Raw genomic sequence first — 20,479 nt, 5'->3', positions numbered from 1 at the left:
TGTAGGTTTGTTGGCTTGGGCTACTTATAAAACAATAAAGGAGGGATAATAATAAATAAATAAGAAAGGCAGTCACAGTTAGCTCATTGGAGCAATAGCAATAAAAGTCGTATTTCCCAGAACAAAAAAAAAACCCTTGATTTTTTAAAAAATGTGGAATTGCAACAGTGATTGCAGCAAAATTAGTGTCTCATGACATGATTAAATCATCATTGCACTGTTACGAAGCAAATTCTGTCCCTTTCATCCTTGGGTACAATGTGCATACAAATACACAAGGCATAGAGTTGACCATACATCAATGCCATGTTAATTTCATCATGATGCAATTTCATATATGTCATGCTTTCCTTTCCCTTCGGCCTGCTTCTTTTTCTTTCTAACAAGTGGATAATTGTTCACCAAAATTAATGGCCTTATAAGAAGAAAGAGGATCACATCCTTCCCACACCTATATCCTTCCAGCTCATCTTCTGATTGCCTGTATTCTTAGTGCAAAGGTAGGAAAATTTTGCAGCCCGGGACTTGTATTTTTCCTCTGTGCACTTTCTGAGGGCTTTGGACTGGCAGAACGTTAACTGAAATTCTTGTGCTGACAACTGATTTAGAATTTGCAGGATGGAAACCAAAGCAGGACATTTAAATAGATACAGAGACCACAACAAACGGTGTCATGTTTATTTAAATTAATCACTGATAGCAGTGTTCCCTAACCTTCTTGATCACTTGTAATCCTCACATGTTCAAATGGCCAAGGTTGAAAAATACTGACTTGTAGCATCAGAGGTCCCTCCTCCATTAGGTGACACTGAGCTGAACTGAGTGGCAAGGACAGACTCCAGAATTGCACTCACAAACCATTTGGCTTTGCTGGGCAAGTTTTATAGCCCTACAATCTGTCTTTGCTTCCTTCTACCCCCAGAGTTGCTTGGTTTAGGCATTAGCAAATGAAAGTTAGATAGTGATGGGGATTAAGTGTCTAGCACTCCCTGAGTGCCTGCTATGACAAAGGAAAGAAATAATTATCTGATTGGTGTTGTTGCTGGAAATTTGTTATCTTGCAGCTTATAAGCATAAATAGGAAGAGCTACTGTAGCTTGTCTAAGGAGCCTCTCTTCCAAGTATTAATTGAAAAATGCAGGTCACTCATAGGGCACAGTGGCATGATGACATCAATGAGGTTGATGAGTGGGGCATTTGAAGAGGAGTTGAAATGGATGAAAAATAATAAATACAAATTCCTTATTTTGTAATAATTAGATCAGAAACCTGCAGCACATATGACATGATAGCAGTGTTCCAATATCTCAGGGGCTGCCACAAAGAAGAGGGAGTCAAGCTATTCTCCAAAGCACTTGAGGGCAGGACAAGAAGCAATGGGTGGAAACTAATCAAGGAGAGAAGCAACTCAGAGCTAAGGAGAAATTTCCTAACAGTTAGAACAATTAATCAGTGGAACAATTTGCCTCCAGAAGTTGTGAATGCTCCAACACTGGAAGTTTTTAAAAAGATTTTGGATAACCATTTGTCTGAAGTGGTGTAGGGTTTCCTGCCTAGGCAGGGGGTTGGACTAGAAGACCTCCAAGGTCCCTTCCAAGTCTGTTATTCTATTCTATTCTATTGCTAAGATGTATATCAAATTGATTTTTTAAGAAAAAATATTTTCCTTTTATACATGTGTGCTAGTGGATATTTCAGGAAGACAAGAACTATTAGGAGTGAAATAATATGGGATCTTTTAAAACTGAAGGGTAGCTTCCAAGAATAAATTCTTAAGAAGAATAAGAGCTTAAAAATCTTATGAAGACTGGAAAATTTTAGCTGCCATCCTACTATGCCATTAGGGCGTTTAAATCTCAATCAAGTCAGAGCATTCAAGCAACCTGTTATATAAAGGATTACAAATTTGCAACACAAATCACATGATGTTGATTTCTCCTATTGAATCTTTTCTCTGAAAAATTTGAAAATCTGGACAAGCAAATTGAACTGCACAGCTTTCCCATGGCTTCCTAAATTTTCTATATCTGCTCACATGGGTGTCGTAAATGTCTCCACTGAGACTAGAATTCTGATTGGCTGAAATCCATGAGTCCTGGTAACAACAGGAAGAAAATTGGGAAAGTAACAGTTCTTTCCTTATGATTAAATTTAGGTGCTTTTCACCTTTTTTTGAGGCAGCATGAAATAGCTGTCCCCATTCTTAGCTCTTGTTTTGCCTTTACTGCACTTTCTCCGAGTCATGGCTCAAAAGTGCATCCTGATTAGTGGATGTACCACTTAATTATAGGCAAGGTTTTCACATCCATCAATCAGGGCACCACAGCAAGAATAGAGTGGACCTCACTTCAGACCATGTCCAATTTCTATAGGATGGCTTGTCTACGCTTCCTCCCACATCTCTTTGGGTAGCTCCCTGTTTAAAATAAAGAAAATGTAGGATGATATTGGGGTAGAAATATGTTAGCTCCACTAGACAGGCCCTACCAGAAAATCACCTCCAGAGGAATGCTAAAACTACTTTTACTGAGATTGTCTAAAATAACGGAATCTTACAAGTCTGCTGTACACCAATTCCTCCTCTTCCTCAATGATGTATCTATGTGAGCCACTTCTAAATGTTATCTGGACATTCTGGATTTTAAAATGTTTTAGCTCCCTTTGTCTAGGTAACGTCCTTTACTTATCCTCACCAAGATCTTCTTTCTACAGAAGAAGTCCAAAGAGGAGAAAGATAGGTCCTACCCTAACTATGTAGCTAGATAAGTTCTGAAGAGTAAATGACTTGAAAGTATAGCTGTTGAGCAACCAGTCTCTTACTTCAGGATGATTGAAACTGAACAACACAGGAAAACTGGCAAACAAGCAATAAAAATTCAATTCAACACCTGTCATCTTCAAGATATTGCACTGAGGGAAAGTGAGGCAATAGATCTGGAACAGAATTCACCATCATAGTCCCCACCAAAATTCCTTATGGCTTGTGTTCTGAAGATATTTTTTAAATCTTTGAAAATCTCAGGCCTTGGGTAGGGATGGGTGAAGGCCCCCTTGTGAGCTTTTGTATGTTTGAATGTTTTCTCTTCTGGACATACATTGTTCTTTTTTGTTTGTTTTATTGATTTTACTATTTTTAATGTTACACACTTCCTACGGTCTTTATGAAGTTGAGTGACCTTGCAGAAAAAAAGATAAAAGACACAGATTGATGCCATTTCAGATCATTGTACCTTTAAAGCCGAATAGGACTAAATCTTTCTCTCCAAATAAAATAGTGTCGTTTTCAGGTAACAGTTAAGGTGGAATTGTGCATGGATGTCCCTTCTTCATCATCAGATAAAATAAAAGCTTCCTTTCCTTTCTTGTGTTATTATCAGCCAGAACAGAAGCTGATTTCAAAAATAGGAGTGTGATCGATATGAATAAATAATGGTGAGGAAAACACTGGGGGAGAAATGGCTCTCATGGAAAAGCTGGCTACACAGACCACAGGGAGCCTGCATCACTTGACACTCTTAAAACACACTCTAATCACACCCAGAGCAGCTGACTTCGCCTCCAAGATAAAGGGTGCCAAACTGTTAGAGATTAAGCCTATCTTAAATAAGGTCAGTTTAAGTGGAGAAGTCCTATTTTTATACTGGTATGCTTGGTGACAACATAAGATTGATTCATTCATAAGCTGGGGATGAAAGGATGTGTGTGAACCAGGGTTATTATCTATATTAGACCATAATTGGTTCTGACAGTAATTTGACTGATTAGCTCTTCAAAGTGCAAAATACTGAAGTAATTAATGTCACTGTGGACCAGCACGTCTTTTTAAAACGAGCTATTTTTTCCCACAAAGATTGATTTAAAAAAAATAGTAAATCCCAACAAAACCAGTTAGATCAGAATTATGTAGTACTAAATCACCAACATATCAGTTTGGACTGAATTTCCTCCTTTCTTGATATCACAAATAGAGCAAGAACATGCTCTAAATAATGTAATTTAACTAAAACTAGAGCGAAACTTTTGAGGAATTCGGTGGTTTTAGGTTGTGAGACTGACAAAAAAATAATTCTCTTTGAGCTGAATGGTATTGCTTAACAAAGAAACATTGTCCCTGGAGAAAACTGAAGACGTAAGGAAAATCTAGTTTGATGTTCATCTTAAGTGTAGATGGTGAAAACAGGAATGTTTAGAGATAACGTTTGTCCTTATGTGGTACACAGATAATTAAAACAGGCTTTACTGTTTATGAGGCACCAGCTGCAATTCTAAACTCACAACCTGCTTCCCTGTCTAGAGCTGAGTTGAAGTAGTATATAATTTTCTGTCTAGAGTCCTATTGAATTAAATAGGCACATGTATCTATAAAATGTAGAATAAATCTTCATCCATAAAACCACAGTTGTACACACCAAGTTCTACTAACATGGATCAATAGAAGATATATTCTTTGTTGGGTGCTCAAGTCTCAGGATAATCAATACAATTAGAGTTAAGATATTAATTCATCCCACACACAATAAATACTGTGCAAACAATTTAATCTGGCCTTTCATTTCTGTCCTACCTGGAGACACTGAAACATGTGCAAGAGTTTAGTTGAAATGTGTATAATAATTTTAGTCAGCTCTCACAAACTAGATTGTATCAGCTAGCTATCATCCCTGGTGTGAAGAACACATACATAACAGCAACCGTGTTAAATTAAACAGACCAATTTAGGACTCCCATAAACGTTTGCAACTATATTGTAGCAACGCTTTGTTGATGGATGGTGACTGATATACTCAGACAACATCTTCTACTCCTCAGTTGCAATCTTGCAGAGACTAAGTGCAATACAGTGTGGCTCAGTTCTGCCAAGGCCTACCACTGCCCCACTGTTGAACGGCACAGCACCTGATGGTCTCACTCTTCTCTCTTTTATCATATGTACCACTTTAGTAGGAATAAGAGAGAAGTGAAGGAATGGCAGGCTCCACTTACTTCCCTGTGATTCAGTTCTACAGAGGAATTATTGAGTCTGTCACCTGCACCTCTATAACTCTGGTTTGGCTCTGCAACCAAACAAGACAGACACAGACTTCAACGGATAATTAGAACTGGGGAAAAAGCAATTGCTACCAACCTGCCTTTTACCGAGGACCTGCATTCTGCACGAGTCAAAAAGAGAGCTGTGAAAATATCTACAGACCCCTCACATCCTGGACATAAATTGCTTCAATTTCTACCCTCAAAATGATGCTATAGAGCACTGAATTTTGAATTAAAATTTGAATTCTTTATTGTCATTGTACATATATACACTGTATACATACAACAAAATTCACTGCATTGCACAACAGAACAACTAGACACAAGGACAGTTTTTCCCCGAATGCGATCACTCTGCTAAACAACTAATTCCCATAACACTATCAAACTATTTAGTAAGATTGTATTACTATTCTTCTTCTTATCCTTCCTATTCCCTATCTCTTCCAACTTATGACTATAACCGTGTCACTTTTATCTTTACAATTTATATTGTTTATTTGTTCTCTAGTATGATTTGACTGCTTATTAGTAACCTATGACTATCACTAAGTGTTGTATCTGATGATTCTTGATGCATGTATTTTATTTTATTTTTCTTATGTACACTGAGAGCTTATGTACCAAACACAAATTCCTTTTGTGTCCAATCACACTTGGCAATAAAGAATTCTGTTCTGTTCTGTTCTGTTCTGTTCTGTTCTGTTCCGTTCCATTCCATTCCATTCCATTCTATTCTATTCTATTTTCCTCCTGTACAATGCCACCATCTGTAGACTGGGCTCAGAGGCAAGTAAGTATGTTGAGGGACAATGAGACATCCAATCAGGAAGCATTCCCAAATTGCTTGTCTCACTAGAGTGGCTTCTCAACATCTGGAGCTGACAAGCTACAGTATTGGAATGTCCATATTGGTCATTTCTACTTAACTGGCTGAATTGCATGTAGGGGTATCTGCAGGGGTATCAAAAGAGGTCAAAGTGATGGCTAAAGCCTTAAAATAGAAACCCCTCCATCCCCTTTTTACATGCAGCTGGGCTTTGATTGCATGATTGCAGCCACCTTCTTAGCTTTTAAAGCTCATGAAAAAAAGGATGGAGCTTTGATTGCAAGGATGTAGCTGTCATCCTGACCCATGAACACTCCTAGAGACATGGAAATAATTAGTGACTAAGTTGTGTTTTTTCCCCTTTTGCATAGAGTGAAGTCCTGGGCTGATTCCTTTGGTGAGGATTTGTATTATATTGTCACAAAATATTCTGGCTCTCTCTTATTACAGAAGGTAAGTAACATATGCTGCATATTTTTGTAAATGCTTCCACCCAAATCATAGAATATAATCTAAATGGGTGTTTTTCTCTCTCTTAAAAAAACCGTTATAGCAGTATCAGGATGTTTATCCATTCTTCAGAACCCTCTGGGTTTTTTCTGAAATCCATATTCTTCAACAGACACTGAATATTGGCAGAGCATCTGATGTGGAAGGGGTTTGTTATTTCTGTGCTTCCAGTGAATAAATTTGACCTTTGCTTGGGAAATTCAAAACAGTGGACAGTTCAAAAGATTGGTTGTTTAGCAAATGAATTTCTTTTCAGATTAAAACCAAAGGCTGGCTGTGGCTGAATATATAAAGATTAATTTTATCAGAAGATATAGGGGCACTCTGTTGCTTTTTATAACCTAATGGATAGAACAAGAAAATTAATATCTGCAAAATTTAATTCAGTTAATAAAATATGTTTAGTGAGCTCCCTACTATACCCAAAGTATACTGTAAAATACATTTTGTTCACCAAACTATTGGAATAACAATGATTGGTATAAGATTTTCTCTGGTTTTACTTCAATGTTTTTCCATGAGATATTTTTTTCTCCTTGATATATCACAGTGTTCTTATAAAAATCTTAGTTTAAACTTGTAAATATTCTTGTAAGCGATTATGGTTGAATACACACACAAACACACACATATAAGATTCCCTTGGGTGTTCTTGGCTCCCAGACCTACCCAGTGATTATCACCATGGTCATATGATCAAAATTTGGGTACTTGGCAACTGACATGTATTTGTGATAGTTGCACTGTCCAGTGTTCATGTGATCATTATTTGTCCTCTGACATGCAAAATCAATGGGAAAAGCCAGGTTTGCTTAACGCCTTATTGCACTATTCACTTAACAATTGCAATGATTCACTGAACAGCTGTGGCAAAAAAAGGTCATAAAATGAGGTGCAACTCACTTAACAACTATCCTGCTTAGCAATGGAAATTTTGGGCTCCATTGTAGCCATTAAGTCAAAGACTATCTATTTAACACAATATAACAAGACAGAATTGGGTACTGGGCCGGGAGGGGCAATGCTTACTCTACTTTTTTGGAATATGTGAAAATCTTTTGCTCTATTCCAAAATCAGAGGTAGTTTTCAGCAGGTGGTATTCTGACCAGTTCTGGAGAACTGGTAGCAGAAATTTTGAGTACTTCGGAGAACCGGTAGTGGAAATTTTGAGAAGTTGGGAATACCACCTCTGGCAGGCCCTGCCCCATCTATTCTCTGCCTCTTGAGTCCCAGCTGATTGGCTTTTGTTGCCCTGCACAGGAGAATAGAGCTGGAAAGCCGGTTAGTGGGGTAGGGAGGGAATAGGGATTTTGCAGTATCCATCCCCTCCCACACCCACCAAGCCACGCCTACCAAACCACGCCCACAGAACTGGTAGTAAAAAAAACTGAATCCCACCACTGTCCAAAGCATGTCTACTTGCAATGCTGAGTGGATGAATTCCAAAGCATTCTTCTTCATGTTAGCTTAGCCCTATCCTTTGTAGATGTGATGTTTCAGGCAATAAGATCCTCAAACATGTCCCTTTCTCCTGTGAAGGAAGAACAAGGGTTTTCAACAAGAATTTATCTGACAAGTGGCACTTCATTATTAATACAAATCATTAGCCTTTTTTGATATAGAGGTAGTCCTTGACTTACAACTATGAGCCCAAAATTTCTGTTGCTTAGTGAGACAAGAGCCACGGTTGCATAGTGGTTAGAATGCAGTCCTGCAGGTTACTTCTGCTGACTGCTGGCTGCCAGCAGTTTGGCAGTTCGATTCTCACTGGCTCAAGGTTGATTTCAGCCTTCCATCCTTCCGAGGTTGGTAAAATGAGGACCCAGATTGTTGGGGGCAATAGGCTGACTCTGTAAACCACTTAGAGAGGGCTGTAAAGCACTGTAAAGTGGTATATAAGTCTAAGTACTCTTGCTATTTGCTAAGTGACTCTTTTTGCCACAGTTGTTAAATTGGATCACTGCAGTTGTTAAATTAGTAACATGGTTGTTAAGTCAATCTGACTTCCCCATTGGCTTTGCTTGTCAGAAGGTCACAAAAGGTGACCCCATGACCTTGGCACACACCAACTGTCATAAATATGAATCAATTGCCAAGCGCCTGAATTTTGCTCATGTGGCCATGGGGATGTCACAGTGGTCGTAAGTGTGAAAAATGGCCATAAGTCACTTTTTTCAGTGTTGTTGTAACTTTGAAAGGTTACTAAACAAACTGTTGTAATTCAAGAACTACTTGAATTTATTGTAATGTGGGTGAACATGCTGTAATATTTATCCTTGCCTTACGCAATGAATTCTGGCAGCATGAAAGAAATAGGCTCTCCTTTATGGTACCCTTGCTGCTGCTGGGTTATGGTGTTGGATCTTTGATTCTTGCTATTTTTGTCCATACCAACATAAAAACATCCCCTTTAAACTTTTTAACAAGTACAGAAGTACCTCAAAGCATATTAATCATTTTGATATGATCTATTCAAGAGACAAGAGCAGAAAGCTTTCTTGAATTGGATGGTGTATCTGTATAAGAATCAATGCTGCCGGAGCATTGATTGAAAAAATTGATTGAGAAATCCTTTCAATTTCTTTGTTTCTTTCAACCTGAAAGTGAAAGTGGCTTTAATTGGAAATATGGTTCTCATCAAACTTCCTTTTCTAAGCTAATAATGCCCTTTCTCTACTGCCAAATTTCATAATGAGTTTGAGGCACCCCACTTAAGTAGCCTAGGGCAGGAGTTCCCAATCCCCAATTCGCCTCAGTGGCACAGTGGTTAAAGTGTAGTACTGCAAGTTACTTCTGCTGCAGCCAGCTGCCTGCAATTTGGCAGATCAAATCTCACTAGAAGCTACTTCTGCTGCAGCCAGCTGCCTGCAATTTGGCAGATTGAATCTCACCAGGTTCAAGGTTGACTCAGCCTTCCATCCTTCCGAGGTGGGTAAAATGAGGACCCAAAATGTTGTGGGCAATATGCTGACTTTGTAAACCGCTTAGAGAGGGTTGTAAATTTTGAGTAGTTCAGAGAACCAGCAAATCCCACCTCTGACTGGAGATTTTACAGTATCCTTACCCTGCCACAACCACCAAGCTACGGCCACAGAACCAGTAGTAAAAAAATTTGAATCCCACCACTGAATCAGACCACACAAACAAGAAAAGCTCCATCCATGGGATGCAGGCAGCATTCAAAATGACATCCCCTCTGGTCCACAGAAAAACCTTTTTCCATGGAACTGGTCCCTAGTACCCAAAAGGTTGGGGGCCACTGGCCTAAAGGGAGTAATATTTGACACTACATCATCTTTGCACATTTCTCTGTGGTCATCACATCACGGCAGCAAATCAAAACCCTAACCATTAAGACATTTGCTGCAGTACCAGCATATACAGTATGTTTTCTCAAAGAGCCCAGCATTTTTTTTTCATTTCAAAGCAATTGATTTTTACCCATTTCATGTATCCAAATGGAGGGTTCCAAAATAGCATGGTGGCAGACCAATTTATTTGTTTTATTTAAATAGTCTCTATTCCATTCATATGTGAAACAGAGAGCATAGATTGATGATCATAGCATGATTAATGGAACTAAAGTTAAGAAAAACAGGTTCCCTGCAGGGAAACATCTTCCAACTAAACACTTCCTGATGAAGTTTATTTAATTTTAATAAATCTTTTGCAGCTTTAATCACATTTTTTTCAGTTAGTACTTAACAGTTTCTTGAATAATTTTAGGGACTGTTGATCTTATATAACCATACAGTGTAACATATCCTCAAGTTGAGGTTCTGTACAGAAGTGTAGAAAAACCAGCAAGAATCCTAACTTCATACACTTTGTACTCTAATGGAGTTAAATTGGTACTGCCATCTCCTGTATATATCTGCCCAGAATTCAGAATATTTCTGTTCAGATTCATTAAGAAGGGGTGTATGTGGATAAAATAATCAATATGACCACTTGCAACATTATACATAATTCTGACCACAATATGGAAAAATATAGCATGAAAGACATGAAAAGGAGCAACTTTAGAGATCAAAAGTACAGAAATTGTTACATCTCTATATAAAGAAAGATTGCATGTAACCCTTGAAACTTTTCAGCTTTCGAGAGAAGTAAATGAGAGAGCTTGATAACTGGCAGAGTTAAAAGAACTGAGGTTAGATGCAAAGAATCAGAGAATCAGAGTCCAGGCTTGGCTCTAACAATAAGCCTCCCAGAGTCATTGGATACAAGATGGGCGGCAAATAAATTTCATAAATAAATAAATAACATTGTAGAGATGTCAATAGTTCCCATCCTCGAGACATGAGCATCCCCTATCCTCAAGAAATGAGCAGTCCATTGAGTTGCACAAGCAAGAAAAAGAGAACTAAAAGTTGGACTGGGGTCATAAACAGCTTTGGTTTTCTGTTCTAAGTAGTATTTATAATAAAATTAGACTATCAAAGAGATGTGTCTTTAAATCTCTGTCCGCTAGCCTACAAATTTGAGTAATGGTCTAAGTGACACCTGTTACTATCAATACCATATATAAAACTATGCACACAGAAAATGACTAGGGAAAATCTCATATGCTCTAAGACATAGACATCTTCCAACAGTGATGGGATTCAAAAAATTTTACTACAGATTCCGTGGGCATAGCTTGGTCAGTGTGGCAGGGGAAGGTTACTGCAAAATCCCCATTCCCTCCCCATCCCACTAACCTGTTTTCCAGCTCCATTCTCCTGTGCAGGGCAACATAAGAAGACCCAGCTGATTAACTGGGACTCAGGAGGCAGAGAATAGATGGGGGTGGGGCCAGTCAGAGGTAGTATTTGCCAGTTCTCCGAACTATTCAAAATTTCTGCTACCAGTTCTCCAGAACTAGTCAGAATCTGCTGAATGCCACCTCTGTCTTTCAATCAGAATAGAACTGGAAGGGACCTTCTAGTAGTCTAACGCTCTGCTCAAGCAGGGGACCCTATACCATTTCAGATGAGTGACTGTCCAGATTTTCTTTGAAACCTCCAGTGATGATGACCCTACAGCTTCTGAAGGCAAGCTGTTCCACTGGTTAATTGTTCTCATTGTTAGGATGTTTATAGCAGTAGAATCCAACAAAGTTATCCACTGAAGTTGAATGAGGATTGAAGGGGTACAGATGGTTTCCTCCTCTATATGTAGCTCTTATTCCAACAGTTGTATAATTTCTACAAAGGAAAAGACAAACTAGTTTAGTTTACACTGCCTTAAGGCATTAGGAACTCTCTGTCTGGAAAAAGTCCATGTTTCAGATGTTTGTTAATCTAGCTAGGTTTTGTAACATTATTATAGGAGAGCCCCATTTTTTGGAATCAGGTTCAAATCAGTTCTCTGCCTTATAGACATAGACCAACGAAAGTGTTTTCAAGGTTGAAGAAGGCAGTCTGATTAAGAGAGGAGTAAATGCCTTTATGAGATTACACAGTATTAGCTAATTAGAGGTGTGCACAAATATATTTCTCTGCAAACAAGAAGAAACAATTTCCTTTTGTTCTGATCCAGAACACTTCAAATTATGCATGTAAAATTATACAGGTCTTATTCATCCCTTTTGTAGTTAAAACCATCTGTACTCCTCAGGAGGGACAAAATGTTAGCTGTCATTCGTCAATGAGAAACATTCTCCCCTCAGTTATCAAATGTTTTTATCATTGCTGATAGTGCTTTGCTTTTGAGATGTACATATCAGAAGCACAAAGTACAGAGCGCCAGGCACGCAGCACCCATATTTGTGATGGGATCATCTCATTCTGCTGATTAAACTCTTTGAAATACTAGCAGGGCTGAACTGCTGTGTGGGCATGATATATCTACAGACTTTAAGGGGCGGGGAAGCAGGAGAGCTTGGATAGGAATTGTAAACTTGCTACTCTATCCTACTATTTTATTTATTTTCCTTTTATTTATTTTCTGTATTTATTATTTTTTTAAACAAAATAACTCCAGGTGGCATGCATACCTCATATTCCTCCTGTTCCTATTTTCCCACAATAACAATCCTATGAGATGGTTTGGACTGAGAAAGAGTGACAAGCCCAAAGTAACTCAGCTGGCTATCATGTCTAAGATGGGACTAGAATTCACAGTCTCCCAATTTGTAGACTGGTGCCTTAGCACTAGACCAGGGGTATCAAACTCGCATCGTCACGGCATCGTCACATGATGTATTGTGGCTTTCTTTCCCTTTGCTAAACTGGGTGGGGGCAGGGCCAGCACATGACACATCCAGCCCATGGGCCACAAGTTTGACACCCCTGCACTAGACGAATCTGGCTGTTCATATCAGTGCTAAACTATCACTCATTAACATTGCTGCTTGGCAGTGTCAATCAGCTAACCTCTGTCATCAGCTTCACCTTCCTCCTTATTTCTCTTTATTAGCACCAGCATGCATGCAGATACCGACTGTCTTTAATCCTGCAAAACCTGCATGTTGCTAATCACACCAGGTGAAGCTACCAGCTTCTATCCTGCCTATTGGAATGGACGCTCATTTCTATTTTTGTCTGACCTCCATTTCCCTTCCTTATTCTTAAGGTGTTTGCTACTCATCATATCCTTCACTGCTTTCTCTAAAGAAGAGTAGAACAGGACACATGGAATCGTTGACTATTCATCTCACTATTCTTTGTCCTTTTAATTATAGCTTCTTCCACAAATCAGTGTTGCAGCTGTCTGGGCTTATAACTGTGCCCTTCTATGCTATATGTTATTTGTGGAGATCTTGAGCTGATGATTATCTTGCACATCAGCTGCTGCTCTAAACAAAATGCTGTGAAAATAGTTTTGCAATATTTCTTCAGAGGCAGACATGGGTGATTTGTAATTTGGCAACTCCCTCATGCTCCCATCTCTTAAATCAAGGGTCTTCAAACTTGGCAAGTTTAAGACTTGTGGACTTCGACTTCCAGAATTCCTGAGCTAACATGACTGGAGGAGGAATTCTGGAAGTTGAAGTCCACAAGTCTTAAAGCTGTCAAGTTTGAAGGCCTATGTTTTAGATTTTCCTTCCAAAGTCAAGGCACTTTGTGTCAGCTTTGAAATTCAGCTGCCACATTTTTTTAGAGAGTTAGAGCAGTTGAAAAGTTAAAGGTTATTCTGTGTGTTGTATTAAGAATTTCCAGTTGCAGTTAATTGGTTCTCGTGATTTATGAAGTGTAGAAGTGGAAGAAGAGAAGGGAGGAGAGAAGGTGGGTTCTGTATAATGCTCGAAAAAACTTTCACTTGGGAAATTGCTTTTGACATGCCAGATCTGTTCCTAATAAATCAATTGGAGAGATAACATCTCGGAGTGATTGATATCATGGATACTTTCTGGATGCTTGACACTTTGCGTTTTGTCAAAATCCTACACAGCAGATCTGGGGAGCAGCTTTGCTGATCCTTTGCACAGTGACTCCCCTCTCACCATGAAAATATGAAGCAAAAGAAATAGTTGAAGACAAAGAGAGAGGGTACCAACCCAGGGTGGGTGAAGCAGCTGGAGTGCCATCCTTTGTTCTCTTGTGATCATTGATAAAAAAAACAGATGATCTCAGACAAATCCATGGCTGCTCTGACATCCGTGAATTCCTAAGCTTTCTCAGAACCAAAAGAGGTGAAGTTGAAATCCTGAAGTCTGAAAAAGATTTTAATAGTGGTTTTAGGTCATCATTGTATCACAGGTCTATGAATACTATTTTAACTTGATGCATGAGCATTTTTTAAAATCACTGTTGACCAGAGTCCAGACTGTGATTACTGAAAATCTCTGCTGTGAATTTGTTCTTCTGTTTATTTGATAGAAGTATAAAGATGTGGAACCAAATCTAAAGATCAAAGAAGTAGATGGCTTGGAGCTGGTAAAGTTATTCTCTAAAGAAATGGCAAAAATGCTTTATAGAAAAGTAGAAGCTGTTGAGGTAAGAATTTCTTGGCTCTCAAATTTTATCTACATACCTGGAAGTAAAAAAAAGAAAGAAAAGTGAATACACTTTCCTAAACACAACATAACCACTATATAAAGTGTTGATTTTGATTTGGTAAGAAATAATTCAGTGATATAACTTCTCTCTCTTTCTCTCTTTCTCTCTATGTATGTATGTATGTATGTATGTATGTATTATGCTTACAAACACACACACACACACACACACACACACACACACTACAACCCCCCTCAGCCAGTGCCAGTCAGAAAAAATAACATTGCATTAAATGAAGTGGCCATTTGACTGGCTATAAGGCAGCTTTGTATGTTCCTATAGTTCATAGATTCCTTTTTCTCCTCAAACAATGTAATGTAGTATATTCTATGTCTTTCATTTTGGTCTTAAAGCTGCAATTTCAATAGGCACAAATGCCTTATTCACAAGACAGGAATATTAGCATCCTTTGGGGCTTTGACAGCATGGTTGTTGTTGCCATCTTGATTTTTTTTTTTGCAAACACACCTGCACACATGTAGCTGTGCTGTTTTTACTATTGGTTCCATTTAAGATCCCTCAGGTTTCCTTTTTCTTTCTTTGTTATAGCGGCTAGTTGAAGCTGCAGAAGATGCAGATGTTTATCATGAGTACAACTCATCATTACAGGTAAAAGATACATGGTATCATTTAAGTTCAGACTATCTATTGTAAAGTCAATTTATGTCTCATAAATGCAGGGCAACTGGCAACCTGTCTCCAAAGCATCCAACAAATTATGACAAGGTGGAGAAGCTGTAGTCTTCTAAATGTTAATGGATGACAAGTTTGGTTAGCGCCAGCCACTACGGCTGGTAGTACAATAGGATGAAGTCTCTCATAAAGGCATCATACTCTATACCAGGGGTGTCAAACTCAAGACTTGGGGACTGGATCTGGCCTGCGGAGTGCTTCGATCTGGCCTGCAGAACCACCCTGGAAATAGCGAAAGACTGGCCTGCAGTGCCTCTGCCAGAGAAAACATGGCCCTCCCAAGCTCCGTTTTTGCTGACAGAGGGTTGCAGGAGGCTCTTGCAGCTGAAACCGGAAATTGGGAACCCATTTTTGCTGGCAGAGCACTGGGGCCACCACAGACACCCCCAACCACCACAGACACCCCCAAGTGACATCAAGCTGGCCATGCCTACCCTGGCCACATCCATTCCACCCCCCAAAGCCAAACACAACCCTGATGCAGCCCTCAATGAAATCAAGTTTGACACCCCTGCTCTGTACCATGTTAAATTTACATCCTTGATAGGGCTAGCTGTTGTATTCTTCTGATTCTTTGTCTGATATTGATTTATCTTTGGGAACAAAGTTGAATGCTTGTCTGTGATGTTAAATGTGCATCATCCCATTTAAACAGACCAGTCATTGTCTAAAATTAGATTTTCTGAGGAACTGAATAAATATATGTAAACTAGTTTCTTTTCTCTGTATAATCTGTCTTTGACTATGAGCCTACCTAAAGCCATAGCTGCAGCCTGCAGTGATAACCATTGCAGAGTACTGAAGTTTCATAAATGATATTAAAATTAAAATTAATGCTATTGAAACTGACTGCAGTGGCAGAGGCCTGTTAAGTATTATGTTAAAGCCTTATGGTGTTTCTTTGAGCCAAACAAATGATGTTTCCATATGGTGTGGAGATAACATAAAACATCAAATGGATGCCATATACTTTTTCTATGTAGACCCAATGTTATGGGAATATATTCATGAATAGGTCATACTAATTTTAGCAAAACTGTTCTTGCTTGACTGTGCAAACTTTAACCTCACAGGGGATTTACAAACGTACAGGTTCTACTCATAATATCAATCTAGTTACTGAAAGTGAAGTATATTGAACTAAATGAAATTGGAACATTTTTAGTGAATGTGAAGAAGAAAAGAGCACAAAGTTCAAATAACAGACACCCCCCCCCCCCATGTTTAGCATAGGATTCACTCCTGGATACAGAAGACTAAAAATTATTCAGCCCAAATGTTCAGCTAAAATGGAGGGTATCAGGCATATGAAGGCTAAAATTTCTGCTCATTTGTAATGCTTATCAGTGATTTTTGCCCCCGTGAGCTGGATCTCAGGTTCTTCTTGCTTCACTGAATTATTTCTTATTGTGTTCACACACAACACATTTAACCAAGTTAGTTGACTACTGCCAACTGGTATTGACCAAGAATAGATGTAGAATATTGTAATGCTACATGTCTTAAGTTGTTTGAAGGCATCCCATTTGATTTATTTATTTATCAAACTTCTTTACCATCCATTACACTTCTGTGACTCTGAGCCGTTTACAAATAAAATGATAAAATCATATAAAATGCATACATAAAAACAAAGTTAAAAACAAAAGGCATTCTTTTGAGACCCCACCTCTTTAGCTGATGGGTACACAACATAACTTCATTGCCTGATTAAAATAGAGACAAAAATGATTCCTCAAGTAACCTGGTCCCTTGCCGTGAAGGGTTTTAAAGATAATAACCAACCCCTTGAATTGGATGTGGAAGGAAACTGGCACCCACTGCAGCTTACCTTAGAGGCACCTCAAACTGCTTATGCTGCCACAGTGTACAATGCAGTACATTAAAACATGCATAATGTACTATGTAGTACATTAAAAATGGATTAATCCAGTAACTAAGTTAGGGCACATGCTATTGATCTATTAGGGATTTTTCTCCATAAAAACACTTGTATTTGGACATGAAATTATTTTCACCAAGCACTCTTGGTTTTAATAGAATCCAAGAACTTGCTTCAAATCAAAATATAAGGTTCAGCATGAATTTTAGTTGTTGAAAATTATGTATTCATTCATTTTTGTATTTTTCTTCACTTCTAGTTTGAGTATTACAATGCTGTTTTGATTAATGAAAAGGATGAAAAGGGTAATTATGTGTCACTTGGGAATGAATTCATTCTGGAGCCAAATGAACATTTCAATAATTTGCCAGTGAACACAACTTCCAGTAATATACAGCTTCCAACCAATGTCTACAACAAAGGTTCATCTTTTTTTCCTACAGTTTTATGGTAAAATTGGCATGAAAGTGACAGCCAAGGCTCAAAGCACATGTTATAAATAAAGATAAAGAAATGGACTGCAGCCACACATATGTATCTTGTGTGCATACAATTATTTTTTTTATTTTTCATTATTTTTTATTTGATTTATCAATCACTTACAAGATAATAGATATAAGTATATACAATGATTAAGAATACAGGAAATAGGTACGAATAAATGGGGACAATAGGAAAGGAATGGTAGGCACAATTGTGCACTTATACATGCCCTTTACAGACCTCTTAGGAATGGAGTGAGGTCAATAGTGGATAATTTCAGGTTAAAGGAGTGGGGGTTAGAGGATGTAACAACAGAGTCAGGTATATATATATATATGTATTATATGTAGTGTTGCTGGTTGCTAGAACTGGATGAAGAATTTTTAAAAATGCTACTTCAGGGGAAGAATGCATGTTTTGCAGGTCATACAGTATGTAGGGGATAATATTTAGATATTAACAGATAGTTAATAGTTTTGTTAAGTACAGAATTAAGCCAGAAATGGAGATTCAGCTGTTCTTTTCCTTGTTCCAATAAGTGTTTGTTTGTTCAATTTATATGACAGCCATCTTGCATATGTGACTGTAGATGGCTAACAACATATTAACCCTATTATCACCATCACCATCACCCTATAACTGTAAAAGCATAAAAACCTGTAATGTCTGCCAACAAGAAACCTTATAAACAGTAACAATAATACATTAGGTGCCATCTAACTTTCTGGTTGTTCTGGAGAATTAGGGCTCCTTTATGAGGCAATCTTTCAGAAAGGTTGGTAAGGTCAGGGCTAATCTAATCTCAGGAAGTCTGTCATTTTAGTGTTCCAATTTAAATGTTTTTGTTTGTTTATGAAATTTATTGGCCACCTATATTACCATAAGGGAGAGGTGTCAAACTCAAGGCCCGTGGGCTGGATCCCACCCATGGGGTCCTTAGATCTGGCCCACAGGGCTGCCCTACAAAGAGCCCACGGTTATGAAAATGGAGCTCAGGAGGGCCACATTCAGCCTTCCCAGTCTCCATTTTCAGCTACAACAGCCTCCTGCCTCCCTCTGCTAGTGAAAATGGAGCTCAGGGCCCCCCACTCTGGAGCCCAACAGAGCACTTGGGCCACCACAGATGCCCCCGACACGAGTGACATCAAGCTGACCATGTCCACCCTGGCCACCGCCACCTCACCACCAAAGTTAGACACAACCCTGATGTGTGACTAAATTGTGTTTGACACCCCTGCCATAAGGTAACTATGGGTGGCTCACAGTCATAAAAATATATATCTACATTAAAACATAAAAAAATTAAAACCAAAGATTAAAATCGAAGGACATATGGGGAGGGCTGGGTGGAATGGAGGTGGGTATGATCTGTTGTTAATTGATTAACCACCTCCCCTGTGCTGTTCCCCCATGGGGGCCTCAGGCCAACTGGCACAGCCAGGTCTTTCAGCCCTTAGAAAAGTATAGGGAGGGTCTGGACCAACCTCAAGTCGAGGGGGGGGCAAGATATTCCATTGGGCAGAGACAACAGTAGAGAAGGCCTTCCTACTGGACCCCTCCAGCTGGTTAATTGGGTTGGTGGGGCCTGCAGCATGCCTCCTCTGCCGGCACGAGTGGAATTGGCCAATCCCAGTGGGGTGAAATGGTCCCTCAAGTAACCTGGCCCCCTGCCAATGAAGGGCTTTAAAGGTGATCACCAATACCTTGAATTATACCTGGCAGCCAATTTTCTGTTTGCTTGGATGTAAAATTTGATGTAGAACAAGTAAAAGGGACTGTACACAAAATTCAGTAGAGAAATTTTGGAAAACATATTAGAATGAAGGAGCCATGTCTTTCTGAGGTATTAAAACAGCCAGATTCTTTGCAAATCTAGTGTGAAGATTTTACAAAGAAGACGCCTGTTTTAATAGTTTCAAAAAACAGGGATGCTTTTAATACTCTGAAACAGAGGTGCTTCATTTGTACAACTTAGCAAATTTTTTCTTGAGGGGTGATGACTTAGACTAGGAAGCCCACTGTCACCTTGCCTTCTTGTTTAAATTTCTGAACCTGGTCATAGATCTGCCAGCCTAATATAGTTTACTACATATTCAGTACAGCTTTTCCATCCCACTTTCAAACATTTCCAACAGCAAGCCTCCAGAATAACAAAATTTGAGCCTATGGCTCAGTATTCAAAATAAAATAAAACTCTTATTTTATAAAACTCTTGAACAATAAGGCAGTTTCTTATATTTCTATATGCCACATGTTAAACTGTTGATGCTTTAGGGAGAAGTTTGAATAGTTGTTAATCTTTAAACAGTTCAGTATCATTCATAGTCATGCTTATTGTTCTTCAAAAGGTAGTTCTTCTTTTACTGAATAAAGTTGGTTCTCTCTTTTTCCCTCAGATCCCGACATTTTGAATGGAATTTACATGTCGGAAGCCTTGGATGCTGTTTTTGTGGAGAACTTTGAACGCGACCCAACTCTCACTTGGCAGTATTTTGGTAGCTCAACAGGATTCTTCAGGCTTTATCCAGGTGACAGGTCTTAGTACTTCATTTTTCCAAAGGTTAGGTTTTACCTAAGAAGTTCAGTTAATCAAAAGTCATTTTTCCTGAATAAAGGAAGCTGAGAATCGGTACGATTCTATTGAGTTTGATGGGTTTATTTTTCTAATACACAGGTGCCCTATGTTACAAAATTAATAACGTGATTATTAATAATGTGATTGTTAAGAACAAAAATGTCAACATTTGTAAAATCACAGTTAAAATGGGCTTTTATGATTTTATCTCTAATTTCAAGATTAAAAATCATACAGAAGTAAACAAATGTTCATTAATTAGATTCTATCTCTCAAAAGAAGCCTACTTTTTTTAAAAAAAGCATACAAAGCCTGATATTTATATTGTAACATCTGTGTGCTAGATCTTTAGCAAATGTCTTGTGATGTCTCCTCAGGAATAAAATGGATACCAGATGAAAATGGAGTCCTTTCCTTTGACTGCAGAAATCGAGGCTGGTGAGAGACTTAGAAGGAAGAAACCAATATTCATGTATTTATTCCGTGGAGT

General features: G+C 38.5%; 1 protein-coding gene across 1 annotated transcript in view; it reads left to right on the top strand.

Annotated features, from left to right (window-relative positions):
* CACNA2D4 (calcium voltage-gated channel auxiliary subunit alpha2delta 4) overlaps positions 1-20,479 on the top strand; it is a 160,656-nt gene that overhangs the window by 2,901 nt on the left and 137,276 nt on the right. Inside the window, exons 2-7 of the mRNA XM_087935075.1 lie at positions 6,232-6,313; positions 14,177-14,293; positions 14,906-14,965; positions 17,191-17,353; positions 19,811-19,942; positions 20,367-20,427. Of these exons, the coding sequence (XP_087791201.1) occupies positions 6,232-6,313; positions 14,177-14,293; positions 14,906-14,965; positions 17,191-17,353; positions 19,811-19,942; positions 20,367-20,427 (615 nt within the window). The remainder of the gene's footprint in view (positions 1-6,231; positions 6,314-14,176; positions 14,294-14,905; positions 14,966-17,190; positions 17,354-19,810; positions 19,943-20,366; positions 20,428-20,479) is intronic.

The sequence above is a fragment of the Pseudonaja textilis genome, chromosome 5 (genome assembly GCF_049901715.1).
Source record: "Pseudonaja textilis isolate UNSWEBS1 chromosome 5, rPseTex1.2, whole genome shotgun sequence".
NCBI lineage: Eukaryota > Metazoa > Chordata > Lepidosauria > Squamata > Elapidae > Pseudonaja > Pseudonaja textilis.
Note: the sequence above shows the minus strand (reverse complement) of the source record. Positions and strands in the feature narration are given on the sequence as shown.